The sequence below is a fragment of the Mesoplodon densirostris genome, chromosome 15 (assembly GCF_025265405.1).
Source record: "Mesoplodon densirostris isolate mMesDen1 chromosome 15, mMesDen1 primary haplotype, whole genome shotgun sequence".
Lineage (NCBI taxonomy): Eukaryota > Metazoa > Chordata > Mammalia > Artiodactyla > Ziphiidae > Mesoplodon > Mesoplodon densirostris.
The window spans coordinates 15,288,281-15,300,780 of NC_082675.1; the positions used below are offsets into that span (position 1 = coordinate 15,288,281).

The window sequence follows — 12,500 nt, forward strand, 5'->3', positions numbered from 1 at the left end:
ATATATATGATACACATTTCCTACCGTTAAAAAAAAAAAAACAAAAAAACACCACAGTGACTAGGACTTTGCTTGGACCTTGAGGGGTCCAAGAAGACCAGAAAGTTCCACATGGCACCTGGAGAGCACTCGGGAAGGAAGCCTAAGTGGTCAGGGCCCACCTGCCTCCTGCCCTGCACCATCCTGGGTCAGGCCCCTCAGGAGGAACAGCAAAGCCTTTGCTCTGATGGAGCTGCACCCAGAATCCCAGCATCCTGGTGGGTTGGGTGGAGGCCACGCCTTGGGCCTCTCTGTGTCCTGATGCACCTCCAGGAAGCACCGGGATTCCAGAGAGGCCAGCTGGAAGCCACATCTTTGGTTCTGTGCCTCCACCTTGGGGGAAGGGAAGAGCACACACTCCCGGGGAACAGTCTGGGAGGGACCAACGGTGCCTAGGACCAGGGGCCCACATTCAGACGCCTACACGGTTCCGGTGGGCCGTGAGGGACGCAAGCGAACCATGCTCTTGGCACAGACAGCATTTTAAACGTAGGGTGTTTAAATTTCCTAGAACTCTCACCAAGAATTAGTTCCCTCCCTCCTCAGTTTTACTTGAAACATTCAGCTCTCATTTGCCTTTATCCCTTGCCCCTATGTTTTAGTAGACATTGGCCACAAATACCTTTCCTCCAAACTGTACTAAAAAAGGGAAGCAACCGCCCAAGTATGATGATAAGGGGCGACTGACACTAAGGCCATGATGGCCGGAAGACAGTTGGGAGTGGTGGGGACTGGGACAACCTGTCTCTGCCATCCAAAGGGGGCGCTCCTGCTCACCTTTAGAAGACATGCAGGCCCGGGCTATCTGGATGATGAGATTTTTCCAGAAAAGGCATTTTTAAGCAGTAGCCTCTGATTTTTTAAATGCCAGCAGTGGGGATTTCCCAGGTGGTCCAGTGGTTAAGACTTTGCCTTCCAGTGAAGGGAATGCAGGTTGGATCCCTGGTCAGGGAGCTAAGATCCCACATGCCCCACGGCCAAAGAACCAAAACATAAAACAGAAGCAATATTGTAACAAATTCAATAAAGACTTAAAAAAAAAAAAAACGCCAGTAGTGAATTTAAAAATATATTCTTCAACTACCTGGACACCGAATAAGGCTAATGTGAGGTTGCTGGTTTATGACCTCAGGACCCCTGAGCTTTCACGATGCTAAACCAGGGAGAAGTTGTGGGCAAATTGATACCCAGAGCAGGGGCAGGGTGCAGCCTGAAACCCTCCCTCTCTCTCCTGGAGTTCTCTGCCTGCCCCGCCCTCCCCTGTGGGCAGCTGTGACCCACACCCAGCTGTCCTGGTGGGTGATGTGTCCATCGCAGTCATGGCAGCTTCTGGGCTGGGACCGAGGGGGATGCAGCCCAGGGTCCGGCTTCCCACTGAAGCAAAACGAAGGAATGGTTACGTGCTGACACCCAGCCTGTGTGTTCCCCTCATGGAATTGGCATCTGCAGCATGGACACGCACCCAATGGCCCTGGGTAAAGTGAAGTTTATTTGTAGGCTGTGGTTTAAAAGGGTTTTTAATTTTGAAAAAGTGTTAAAGCCATGAATTGCAGGGCTCCACATCCCAGGGGCTTCCAGGCCGGCTCTCGAGTGAGAGGTAAGGTCATGGTGAGGGCAGGGGTCTGGGCAGGCTGGGGGAAGGACTCACTTCTTGCCCTTGCCCTTGCCCTTGCCCTTGCCCTTGCCCTTCTCCTTCACTTTGCTCTTGCTCCGCTTCTTCTTCTTGGACCTGAGCATGGAGCGGACCAGGTAGCCCCTCCACAGGGCCTGGATGAGCGTGGCAGCCCGCACCATGCGCACCATCTCCTGCTCGGCTTCCAGCCTCTTCTTGGCGTTGATCTCCTGCTCGGCCCGGATCTGGGAGAACTCTTCCACCAGCACGTCATGCCGTCTCTTCAGCTCCTCCAGCTGGAGCTTCTCCTCTTTGTGGATGACATCCAACTCCTCGTACTCATCCTGGGGTGAGAGGCAGGGGGTAGGGGTCTCCAGGCACAGAGCACCGCCTGCCACCCTCTTCTGTTCCCACCCTTCCCGAAGGCGCTTCCGCCCCAGCAATGCCGCCTACGCTAAGCCTTTCCGCATCTGAGGCCCAGATGAGAATGGGAGAGCTGACGCAGTCCATCTGAGTTTACAGTGGGGCCCAGCTGAAACAGTTTCAGGAAGGAGGAAAGAATACGGCTCATGGGCTGGGCAGGCTGGGCTTCCAATCTCAGCTCAGCCACATCTTGAGGGGCTTCACCTTTCAAGCCGTCATTTTTCCTCATCTGAAACATGAGGACAATTCCAAACCCAGGAGCAGGGGTGGGAGCTATTTCCAGGATTAAATGATGGGATGGATGCAACCTCCATCCCCCCGCCCCCACCAGGCATCTACCAGAAGAAAAGTACTTCCAGAGGACGCAGAGCTAAGTGGACTCGGTCTCTGCCATCATTAACCCACCACCCTCATTGGGAACAGAGAAACAAGAGCACAGCCTCCAAAGTCTCCCCCTTCGTAGAGCATTCAGGATCAGACAGCACACCTGACGTTGACCACTCAGAGGCTGATGTCACTTCCAGTGCTCACCAGGCCCCCCTGCCCCAAAGTCGGGGCTGTGGGCCACCGATGCTATCACAGAGCTGGGTGGAGGCTTAAGGGCACCCCGTTTTTAGGCTACTATTCCCTGAGCACCTCCTCCAGGCCAGATCCTGTGCTGTACAAGCACCTGTGACAACAGTGACTCGTTCAATCCCCACCATGGTTCCAGCGTGGGTGTTACTGTGATCACATGCAGAAATGGGCTCAGAAAGGTCAAGTCCCTTGCTTAGGGTCACACAGCAAGTAAGTGCCACTAGAGTAGAACCTCCAGATGACAATGGGGACTTTCTTGACCACTGGAGCCCAGCACCTGGCACATCTAAGCACTCGGTAGAAAGTTCCTGAGTGACTGAGTGAAGTGGTGGAGGTGAATGCTTGAATCCCGTGGGGATGAGTCCCGGCTTAGGGGCCTGCTAGCAGGAGCTGAGCAGGAGGGAACAGGGAGTCTGGGATATTGACAGTAGATGGAGCCAAGATCTTCGGGCCTGGGGTCAAGCACATCTTGGTGGCTCGCAGCTTCTGGCTCCTTCCTTTCCCACCACTCCCCTCACTGCCCCAGGCTAGACAAACCCTTGAGCCTAAAGAAGGGGCAGGGAAGCCACTCTGGAGAGGCCCAGAACTTGGCATAGACCATGGACCATACATACTAGGGCTTCTCTTCTCCACCCCTCACCCCCATTCCTAGAGGATCTTGGGAAACACACTTGAGAGAGACTTAGGCAGACAAATACCTGCTTTTCACTCATCTCCAAATCGTATTTCTGGATCCAGTTCTCAATTTCCGTTTCCACTTTATACTTTTTCTAAAAAAAATTCAGTTAGTCATTGTGCGATGGATTAATATTAATCCATTGTTAATATTAATGGATATTTTATTAATAATATTATTATTAATTAATATTAATATTAATTAATCCATAATTAATTAATCATTAAAATAATCCATTAATCCATAATCCAATATTAATACTAACATTAACAATAAAAAGCACTCAGCCCGCTCTGCATCAGCAGGCCGTGCATCACGCCTCGCCTCCTGAATCCACATCACAAGGTACGTTCTCCATTTCACAGGCGAGGACACGGAGGGTCAGATGTGCTAACTCACTTGGCCCAAGATTACAGAGCTCATGGGTGGTGGAGCTTGGATTTGAAGCCAGCAGTCCAGCTCCAGAACATTGTAGGCAGAGGGAGCAGCAGGTGTAAAGGCCCTGAGGTGGGAACAAGCTGGTGATGTTTACAGAGTAGGAACTGAGCCAGTGTGGCTGGAATGGCGTGGCCGGGGAGGAGAATGGTCCCATTGAGCTCAGAGTGAGAAGCTGTGTCACAGAGGGAGTGTCAGCAGTGGAAGGAGTTTGGTTTCTAATGTAAGGGAGAGTGGAAGCTGTTGGGTGGAGTTAGATACAGTGGAGGAACGTGACCTAATTTTGTTTCTAAAAGATCAGCTCCTGTACATACAATGGAATGCTATTCTGCCATAAAAAGGAGTGAAGTATTGGTAAATGCTACGTGGATGAACCTTGAAAGTGCAATGCTAAGTGAAAGAAGCCAGACACAAAAGACCACATATTGTATGATTCCATTTACATGAAGAGTCCAGAATAGGCAAATCCATAGAGACAAAAAGTAGATTAGTGGTTGCCAGGGACTGGGGGGAGGGGGGTGGAGAAGCTACTTAATGAGTACAGGGTTTTATCTGGAGGTGATGAAAATATCTTGGAACTAGATAAAGGTTGTGGTTGTACGACATTGTGAATATACTAAGTGCCACTGAATAAATAAATTTAAATGGTTATATTTTATGTTATGTGAATTTCACCTCAATTAAAAAAAAAAAATCAGCTCCTTAGTCCTACAGTGCAAGAGTTCGTAACTTGGGCACCATGGATGGGCTGGCTTCAGGGGGCCTGTGACCCAAGAATTGCCCCCCACCATGGGTATGTACTTCTGAGCCTTTTCATGGGGGAGAGGCCCAGTGCTTCCATCAGATGCTCAAAAGTGTAGTGAAACAAAAACGAATCTGAGAACAAGTGTTAGAAAGGGTGCCCTTTGTGAGGAAAGGGAATCGGAAGCAAGCTGGATGCATGCTGGGCCTGGGTCCTAGCTGAGACGATGGAGAAGGCAGATGAAAAAAGGATATTTATTGAGCACCTACTAGGTGCTACCAGCTAGCTACCCATCATCCCATCTAATTCTCATAGCAACTCATTAAGGCCTATTCAATCGCTTTCATTTTAAAAATGTGAAAACTAAGGCTCGGAGGGAGTTAAGAGATTTGCCAGAGGTTTCTGTGCGCCTTCATTTCCTTTGCAGGACAGGTGGGTATCATCCTCCTTGTGGGGCTCAGAGGAGTTCAGGAACTTGCCCAAGGTCACAGAGCTGGCCTGCAGCAGGACCTGATCTCTCTGCCCCCAGTCCCTGGGCCTGTGTGCTGCTCCCTCCCGCTTCCCGAGGGATACTGCATCCATCCTGGGCTTCCCTGCACCCTTCTCCCCAGGGAGCTGCTCCCTGGGTGGCTGGAGCAGCCCTGCCCCCCACCCCAAGCCCTGCGCCTGGCCCTCCCTTCGCCCCCTCCCCTGCCCCAGTGGCCCCATTGCCCCCACCGCCCCGCTTTCCCAGGGCACCTTCCTCAGCGCCTGCTCTGCCTTCCAGTTCTCCATGACCAGGCTGTTGAACCGCGACTGCAGCAGCAGGATCTCCTGCTGGATCTTGGCCACCCGGGCCTGCGAGGCCTGGAAGTCTGCCTTCTGCTGCTCCTCAGCCTCCTGCTTGGTGCGAAGGAGGCTGTTCTCTGAGAACTTGGGCACCTGGTGCAGGTGGTTTTTCATTTCTTGGATCACGAAGTTCTCCTTCTCTACCTGGGCCAGGAAGAAGAGAGGCTCCAGGATACCTCCGCGGTCATGAGCCATCGCAGGAGAGGCTGGCATGCCTGCAGCCCCCTCAGGACAGGGCGCTACCACCTCACCAAATCCCAGCCCTGGCCCCGGAGGACGGGGCCAGCCTGCCTAGAGACCGGGAAATTGAGGCTCAGGGCGGTTGAGTCTGTCTGGGGTTGTGCAGCTGAGATGGAATTTGAAGCCGGGTCTGTCTGATCCAGAGCCCATGTTCATGGCCACCATCCTCTATTTCCCGACGTGAGTGAAGTGCACAGGCGCGCCTGAGCGGGGTCACAGGAGGAGAGGTCTGCGACAGCGCGATGCTCCTGCCGGGTCACAGCAGGGGAGTGCCTAGTTGCCAGGGACACTTGGCTCGATGCATGAAAGTGTGAGATAAACACACGCCGCAGGGATTGGCCCCCCACCCACTCTCCCCTTGAGGGCCTGGCTTGGCTCCTGCCCCTCAGTCGGTTCTAAAACAGGAATTGGTTGTAGTGAGATGGATGGACCTAGAGTCTGTCATACAGAGTGAAGTAAGCCAGAAAGAGAAAAACAAATACCGTATGCTAACACATATATATGGAATCTTAAAAAAAAAAAAGGTCCTGAAGAACCTAGGGGCAGGACACGAATAAAGACACAGACGTAGAGAATGGACTTGAGGACACGGGGAGGGGGAAGGGTAAGCTGGGACTGGGACGAAGTGAGAGAGTGGCATGGACTTATATACACTACCAAATGTAAAACGGATAGCTAGTGGGAAGCAGCCGCATAGCACAGGGAGATCAGCTCGGTGCTTTGTGACCACCTAGAGGGGTGGGTTAGGGAGGGTGGGAGGGAGACGCCAGAGGGAGGAGATATGGGGATATATGTATATGTATGGCTGATTCACTTTGTTAAACAGCAGAAACTAACACACCATTGTAAAGCAATTATACTCCAATGAAGATGTTAAAAATAAATAAATAAATGAAAAATAAAATAAAATAAAATAAAACAGGAATTGGGGTTCGGGGGCGCCGCTGTTTCGTAAATAAACTCCAAAGGCTGATCACAGTGCTAGGGTGTCCCTCTGAACACACGGGGGCTGTGGCTGGCTCAGGCCAGCAGCCTCGGGCTGGGGGCAGCGGGCAGCCGGGCCGCAGCGGGCCTGAGCTCACTTCCTGTACTCAGGGAGTGGGAGGCGGGGTGGGGAGGGGTTTGAGGCAAGCCTGTCCTGTGGGCAAGTCTTCAGCCTTCAGGGGTTGGGTTTGAAGCAGGCAGTACTATTTGCAGTCAGAGCTTTCCTTGTGGACCCCTCAACATGCCTTATTGGTATCATCGTCTCATTTTACACTGAGATCCAGTGACCTGATGAAACCTGCCCACTTGGCAGAAATGGAATTTGACCCCAGGTCTGTCCAACTTGGCAGCCCCAAGCTGTTTCCACTACCCGAATGAGACTGGCAAAGCCACTTGGAAGTCCTCTTCCTGTCCCTAGGTGACACCCCTCCAACCTATGAGTGGTGTCCCCTGAGCACCCAGGAGCCTGTCATCTCTCAGCAGATAATTACCTTGTCCCCCTTTTTGTGCCAGGCCCACTGGGGACACAGTGGAAGGCCAAGAGAGACAAGGTCCCTGTCCTCTTGTGGGGGAGCCAGACCCCAATCATATCATCAAATCATCACACAAATAGTCATCAACAAACCCTGATGAATGCTGTACAGGACAAAGTCCGAGAGAACATAAGGAAGGGGGGACCCCCCCGCCCGAGCTAGTACATCGGGGAGGGAGGGTGGCCTTGATCTCTCATCTATCACAGGGTGATGAAAATTTGGCAGTGCTGGTTGGCTGTCCCCCAGGACCTGTTCTCCCCAGAAAGGCTGTAGAGCAGAATGTTTCACTGGGAAGGTGGCCCCAGCTACAGACCACTTTCCCAGCATCTCTAGCACTGGGTGTAGCTAAGAACTGTATGAATGCTGCTTCTGGGTGATGTCCCAAAAGGGTAGGACAAAGTCCCCTCCTCCCCTTTCCTCCTTCCTGCTGGCTGGACCAGTGGTGACATGACGGTGGAAAGCTGGAGCAGCCTTCTGGGCCCACAGTTAGAAGTCCCATGTGGGGGACAGCAGAGAAGCCAGCAGCAAGGAACCTGGGCCCCTGATGAGTTTACGAAGCAGAGCTTCCATGCCAGCTCTCTGTTAAACAGAAATACATCACCAGCTTGACTAAGCCACTATCATTTGGGGTCTCTGATTTGGCAGCCAAACCTATACTTATATGCCACTTCCCAGGGACTTTGCTAGTTGTTAGTGCGAAAATGTGTGTAAAGAATAACACATAGTATGTGTCCCCAGATGGTTATTATTAGGTTGGGATCATGTTATCCTTTCCCCTCTTAAAAATTCTTCTAGAGCTTCCACCCCTCCTACCTGCCCCTAACCCTCAGGACAAAGACCACATTCCTCGATTAAGTCTCAAAGGCCCTGTGTAATCTGCCAGCAAAGCCTCAAATTAAGTATTTACTATCCAGCCTTGGCCTGGAAGGTCTCTCTCTACCTCACTTGCCTGGTTCACTCCCTCTCATTCTCCATGTCTTGACTTCAACGTCCCTGAGTTCCAAGTTCAGGTTTCCTATAACACTCTCTTATAGCACCCTATACTTACCCTTCCTTGTACTTCTCAAAACTGTAATTAAATCAGCTCTTTAAGACCTACCTTCCCTATCATGAACTCCATGAGGCTGGGACCATGTGGACTCATCATTTATAAGACCTGGCACCTGGTAAGTGCTCAAAACAATATTTATGGAGTAAATGAATGAAAACAGCTATTTAAATCACTGAGGAAAAAACCCAACTGTCAAAAGATTTGGGCTCCTCCCTGGGGCTCCTTCTATATCCTGACCAATACTGTGCAGTGATACCTCTGCATCCCTGTTCCTCACGCAGACTGCCAATTCATTTTCCAGTGTATCGATGATTTCTTGGTTCCTCTGATTCCGTCTGGTGATGTCCTGGAGGAACTGAGTCTTGTCTCTGGCTTCCATGGGACTAGTGACTAGCTTCTCAAACAGGAAACCTCGGAGTTCTACCAGGCTATCAATAAAACTCTGGGCTTCCGCACTTCTGCCTGGGGTCTGCACCTGCAACAGACTGGCAGCCTGGGGGTTACTGAGCAGGAATCTCACGATGTTCTTGGTGGATCCTTTGATCTGCTGCATAAGGGGTGGGAGGTGGGATTTCTGCACCTTTATGGAGAGGACACGGTCTCGGAACCACGGTTCATCCTCGAACTCTTCTTCCTCCTGCAACTGCCTCTCTTCCTCCTGCAGGTAATTGATGCGATCCAGGAGGATCTGGCAAAGGTCCTCGTGCTCTCTCACTGCTTTCATGATGTCCTCCCCCAGCATCCCCTCCAAATTCTTGGAGCTGGATGCCACGTATGACAGCAGGGTCACCCACTCCACCTTGTGAATGGTCTCGTCCAGGACGGACATGATCCTCTTGGTCTCGATGGTGGTGAGTTTGGTCTTGGTAGGAGGCAAGGGTTTTGGCGGGGTGGTGGACTTTTTGGTTGTCTGTGCTATCAGCCTTACTCTGTTGACGTCAGGGTCTTGGTAGAGAGGGGCCACGGCAAGGACGTCCAAAGCCATTTTATGAGTGGTCTTCTTCGCCTTTGTACGCCCTGAGAGATTGAGACTTTGGTAGACTATCTGGGCTTCCTGCTTTTATTGTCTCTGGCAACCCTGAAAAAGGAAGGAGTAAGTAGTCAGCAGAGTCAGGCTGACTTCGGGATGGCTGGTGTGGCCAGAGCAGCCGTAAACTGTTGACGTGGAGAGTCTGTCTTAGATGCTCTGCAGCTTTTACACAGAACCTCTCAAGGAAAGCAGTTTTTAGCTTTGTAACAGTGCTCAGGGCCCCAAGGGTAAGGGGACCATGTGTGGAGCTGGGTCTCAGGCACATGTGTCAGGCAGGGACCAACCAGGAATACAGACATCATTCTAGGTATTCAAACACAGCAACCAGTTACGTGGGTGATGGAAGAATTGAGAGGCCAACCAGGGGAAGGGAAAGCCACCCAGCGATTGTCAATGGCAGGAAACCACGAAGGAGGAGGAAGCGTTGGGTTTGGGGATCAGGGCCACCCAGGGGAAGCTGGAGCCACAGCCATTTCCTGTCCAGGAGTCACTATAGCCCCAGTGGAGCTGTGGCCACTGCCGGAAATGCAGCCCAAAGCAGAGAGAAGAGGAGAAATCTGGTTTCTCCCTTTGTCCAGCCTTCCAGTCTAACACCAGTGCCTCCCACTGACCAAATCCAGTGGGAAACCAGGGACAAGGGAGCCTGGGCAATGAAGCCTGCAGGGGTCAGCAGCTGGAGACAGAGCGGAAGAGGGACAAGCAAATAATGGTGCTGAGAGCGAACAGCATGAGGACCAGCACAGCGCATTTGCATTGGCTTTTAAGAATGGATTAAGGGCTTCCCTGGTGGCGCAGTGGTTGAGTCCGCCTGCCGATGCAGGGGACATGGGTTCATGCCCCGGTCTGGGAAGATCCCACATGCCGCGGAGCGGCTGGGCCCGTGAGCCATGGCCCTGAGCCTGCACATCCGGAGCCTGTGCTCTGCAATGGGAGAGGCCACAACAGTGAGAGGCCCGCGTACCACAAAAAAAAAAAAAAAAAAGATCAGCCCTGTAGTCATCTATTCAGGTATTCATTGAGCCCCTGGGGTTATAAAAAAGATACAAGGTATAGTTCCTATCCTCCCAGAGTTTACCTTCCCTTCGTCTCAGCTCAAATATTAGTGTCATAGTGAGTGCTTTACTGACACCTGATGTAAAATATAAACCCTCTCCTTCTCCCCCACCCTCCCAGTCCCCTTATCCTGTTTACTTTTTCAGCAGGTTAATTTTCACCATATGACATCTGTCCATGGACCTCTTTATTTGTTTATTGTCTGTCTTTCCCCTCCTCTAAAAAGTAAGCTCCAAAGAAGGCAGAGGCTTTATCAATTTTCATGACTCCTGAATTCCCAGCACTGAAAAAAACTGATATTCATCTTGGGGAGAGATCTGTTGCCACCACTACAGGTTACCTGGGCCATTTCAATTTTCATACTGTCTGTGGATGTGAGAAACGTTTTGAAGAAAGAACCATTAGGACCTGATGCATGAAGGACAGTTTTGAGCTTGGGTGGGGATGGGAGAGAATGGTGGGGCCCTTGAGAATCTAGGGAAATTGGGAGAGGAAGTTTAGAAGGGAGGATAGGGACTTCAGTTTTAAACTCATCGAGCTATAGCTGCCGTAACTGGAGTAGACAGTGGGCAAGGATGTCTCGGCCTTCCTGCGACCTGTTTGCTCTTCGTCGGGGGACAGCACCCCACTTTTCCTTTGAGGAACTCATCCTCTCTCTCCCTGTGTGTGGTCTTGGTGGGACTGCCAATCAAACAATCCTGGTCTCTGCCTACTAAGAACCCTGAAGAGTGACTCATGGATGAGAAATGGCAGGACCTGATTCATGGCCGTGATGGGTTCCTGAAGATTCTGCTACCAAGATCCCCAGAACTTCCTTGGCTGTCGTCCTGTCTGAGGGCTGGATCTTCAGCTTTTCCTTCACCATTTTGCTTAGCCAGGGTTAGTTTCTGTTGCTCGCGATCAAAGGACCCTAGCTGACAAAATATGCTAGGCAACTGACAACACAAGGTCGAGGGGGCTCCAGGAAGACCTTGGGAATGGAGATATGAATGCAAGGGAGGAGCAAGCGATGTATGAAGCCACAACCGACACCTGTTCAGCAAGGCAAAGAGTAAGGAAATCCAAGGAACACCTAAAGTAACAAAGAACAGGAAGAAATGCACCCAGATCAGGTGCTAAGGAGGCTTTGTTCCTTGGCCAGGAAAAATGGATCCCTTGGGCTTCCCTGGTGGTACAGTGGTTAAGAATCTGCCTGCCAATGCAGGGGACACAGGTTCAAGCCCTGGTCCAGGAAGATCCCACATGCCACAGAGCAACTAAGCCCGCGAGCCACAACTACTGAGCCCGCATGCTGCAACTACTGAAGCCCGTGCGCTGGGAGCCCATGCTCCACAACAAGAGAAGCCACCGCAATGAGAAGCCTGTGCACCGCAATGAAGAGTAGCCCCCGCTCGCCGCAACTAGAGAAAGCCCGCGCGCAGCAACGAAGACCCAATGCAGGCAAAAATAAAAATAAATAAATAAATAAATTTATTTTAAAAAAAGAAAAATCAGAAGCCTCTGGGAGCTGAGGACTGGGGCAGAAGGGCATTATCTTGCATCTCCTTGATTCCCACCTGCTTCCTGTTCCCCAATCAATCTCGTGAGTTCCTTAAGGCTTTTCCCGAAAATAACATTTTAGGGACAGCCATGGAGCTTCCTCGGCCTCCCCGGGGAATGAAGGATCTCCGCCCCACGGGCCACAGAATGAATGTGAACCAAGTGTTTAATGAACTCACTTCTCCCCATGGTCCCCCAAGGCTCTCAAGCATAAATCAAAACTCTCAAATTCTTTAGAGATTGCGGCTGCAAATGCAACCTTATGGGAAATGTTTTCAATTTGCTTTCAGCCAAATTACCTCTTTGCTTTAAAGGGCAAACTTGTTTTCTTTGATTATGATGACGCCCATCAGTTCCTGACAGCTCATTTGGGTGAACAAGAAAAAGCTGGTGGAACTGGAATTGGGGGAAATGCATCTGACTCTGATTACAAAAATCACTGGAGAATCTCCTTTCCTTGAATTCTAATACGATCACTTCATTAATGCCACGAACCTTAATATTTCAATCATTTCCAACTTAAGCCTCTCCTTTTAAAATTCTTGCCCTAAGCGCGAAACAAGGTTGTTAATGGAGGGGGGACTTTAATTGGATCTTCCCTTTATTTGTCATTAATTCTGCTGATGAACTTTATAAATGGAAATATATCTTTATCATGCAAATTATACCTAGTTTTCACTCAGATAAGCTTGTTGGATGTTTTACTTTCCCTCTCGGAACATTTTGAAGAAAAAAAAAA

The 12,500-nt window shown here is 50.7% G+C and overlaps 1 protein-coding gene across 2 annotated transcripts; it reads right to left on the reverse strand.

Annotated features, from left to right (window-relative positions):
* Positions 1 to 1,683: 1,683 nt before the first annotated feature.
* Positions 1,684 to 9,124, reverse strand: IQCD (IQ motif containing D). 2 transcript variants are annotated; one of them, XM_060119663.1, is made up of 4 exons: positions 8,396 to 9,124; positions 5,242 to 5,475; positions 3,349 to 3,420; positions 1,684 to 1,995 (listed from the first exon to the last, which is right to left on the reverse strand). In XM_060119663.1, exons 1-4 carry the CDS (start codon positions 9,122 to 9,124, stop codon positions 1,684 to 1,686), a joined length of 1,347 nt encoding a protein of 448 aa, XP_059975646.1. The 2 variants fall into 2 exon arrangements, with proteins under 2 accessions (XP_059975646.1, XP_059975647.1); XM_060119664.1 differs by lacking the exons at positions 3,349 to 3,420; positions 5,242 to 5,475.
* Between the last annotated feature and the right edge of the window lie 3,376 nt (positions 9,125 to 12,500).

Bases quoted from the DNA above. Each gene is read 5' to 3' on its own strand.
- IQCD (XM_060119663.1), bottom strand. From the start codon at position 9,124: ATGGCTTTGGACGTCCTTGCCGTGGCCCCTCTCTACCAAGACCCTGAC. The intron at 5,476-8,395 runs GTATCACTGCAC...TTCCTGGCCCAG, and splicing joins TGAGGAACAGGGATGCAGAG to GTAGAGAAGGAGAACTTCGT. The intron at 3,421-5,241 runs GTGCCCTGGGAA...AATTTTTTTTAG, and splicing joins CAGAGCAGGCGCTGAGGAAG to AAAAAGTATAAAGTGGAAAC.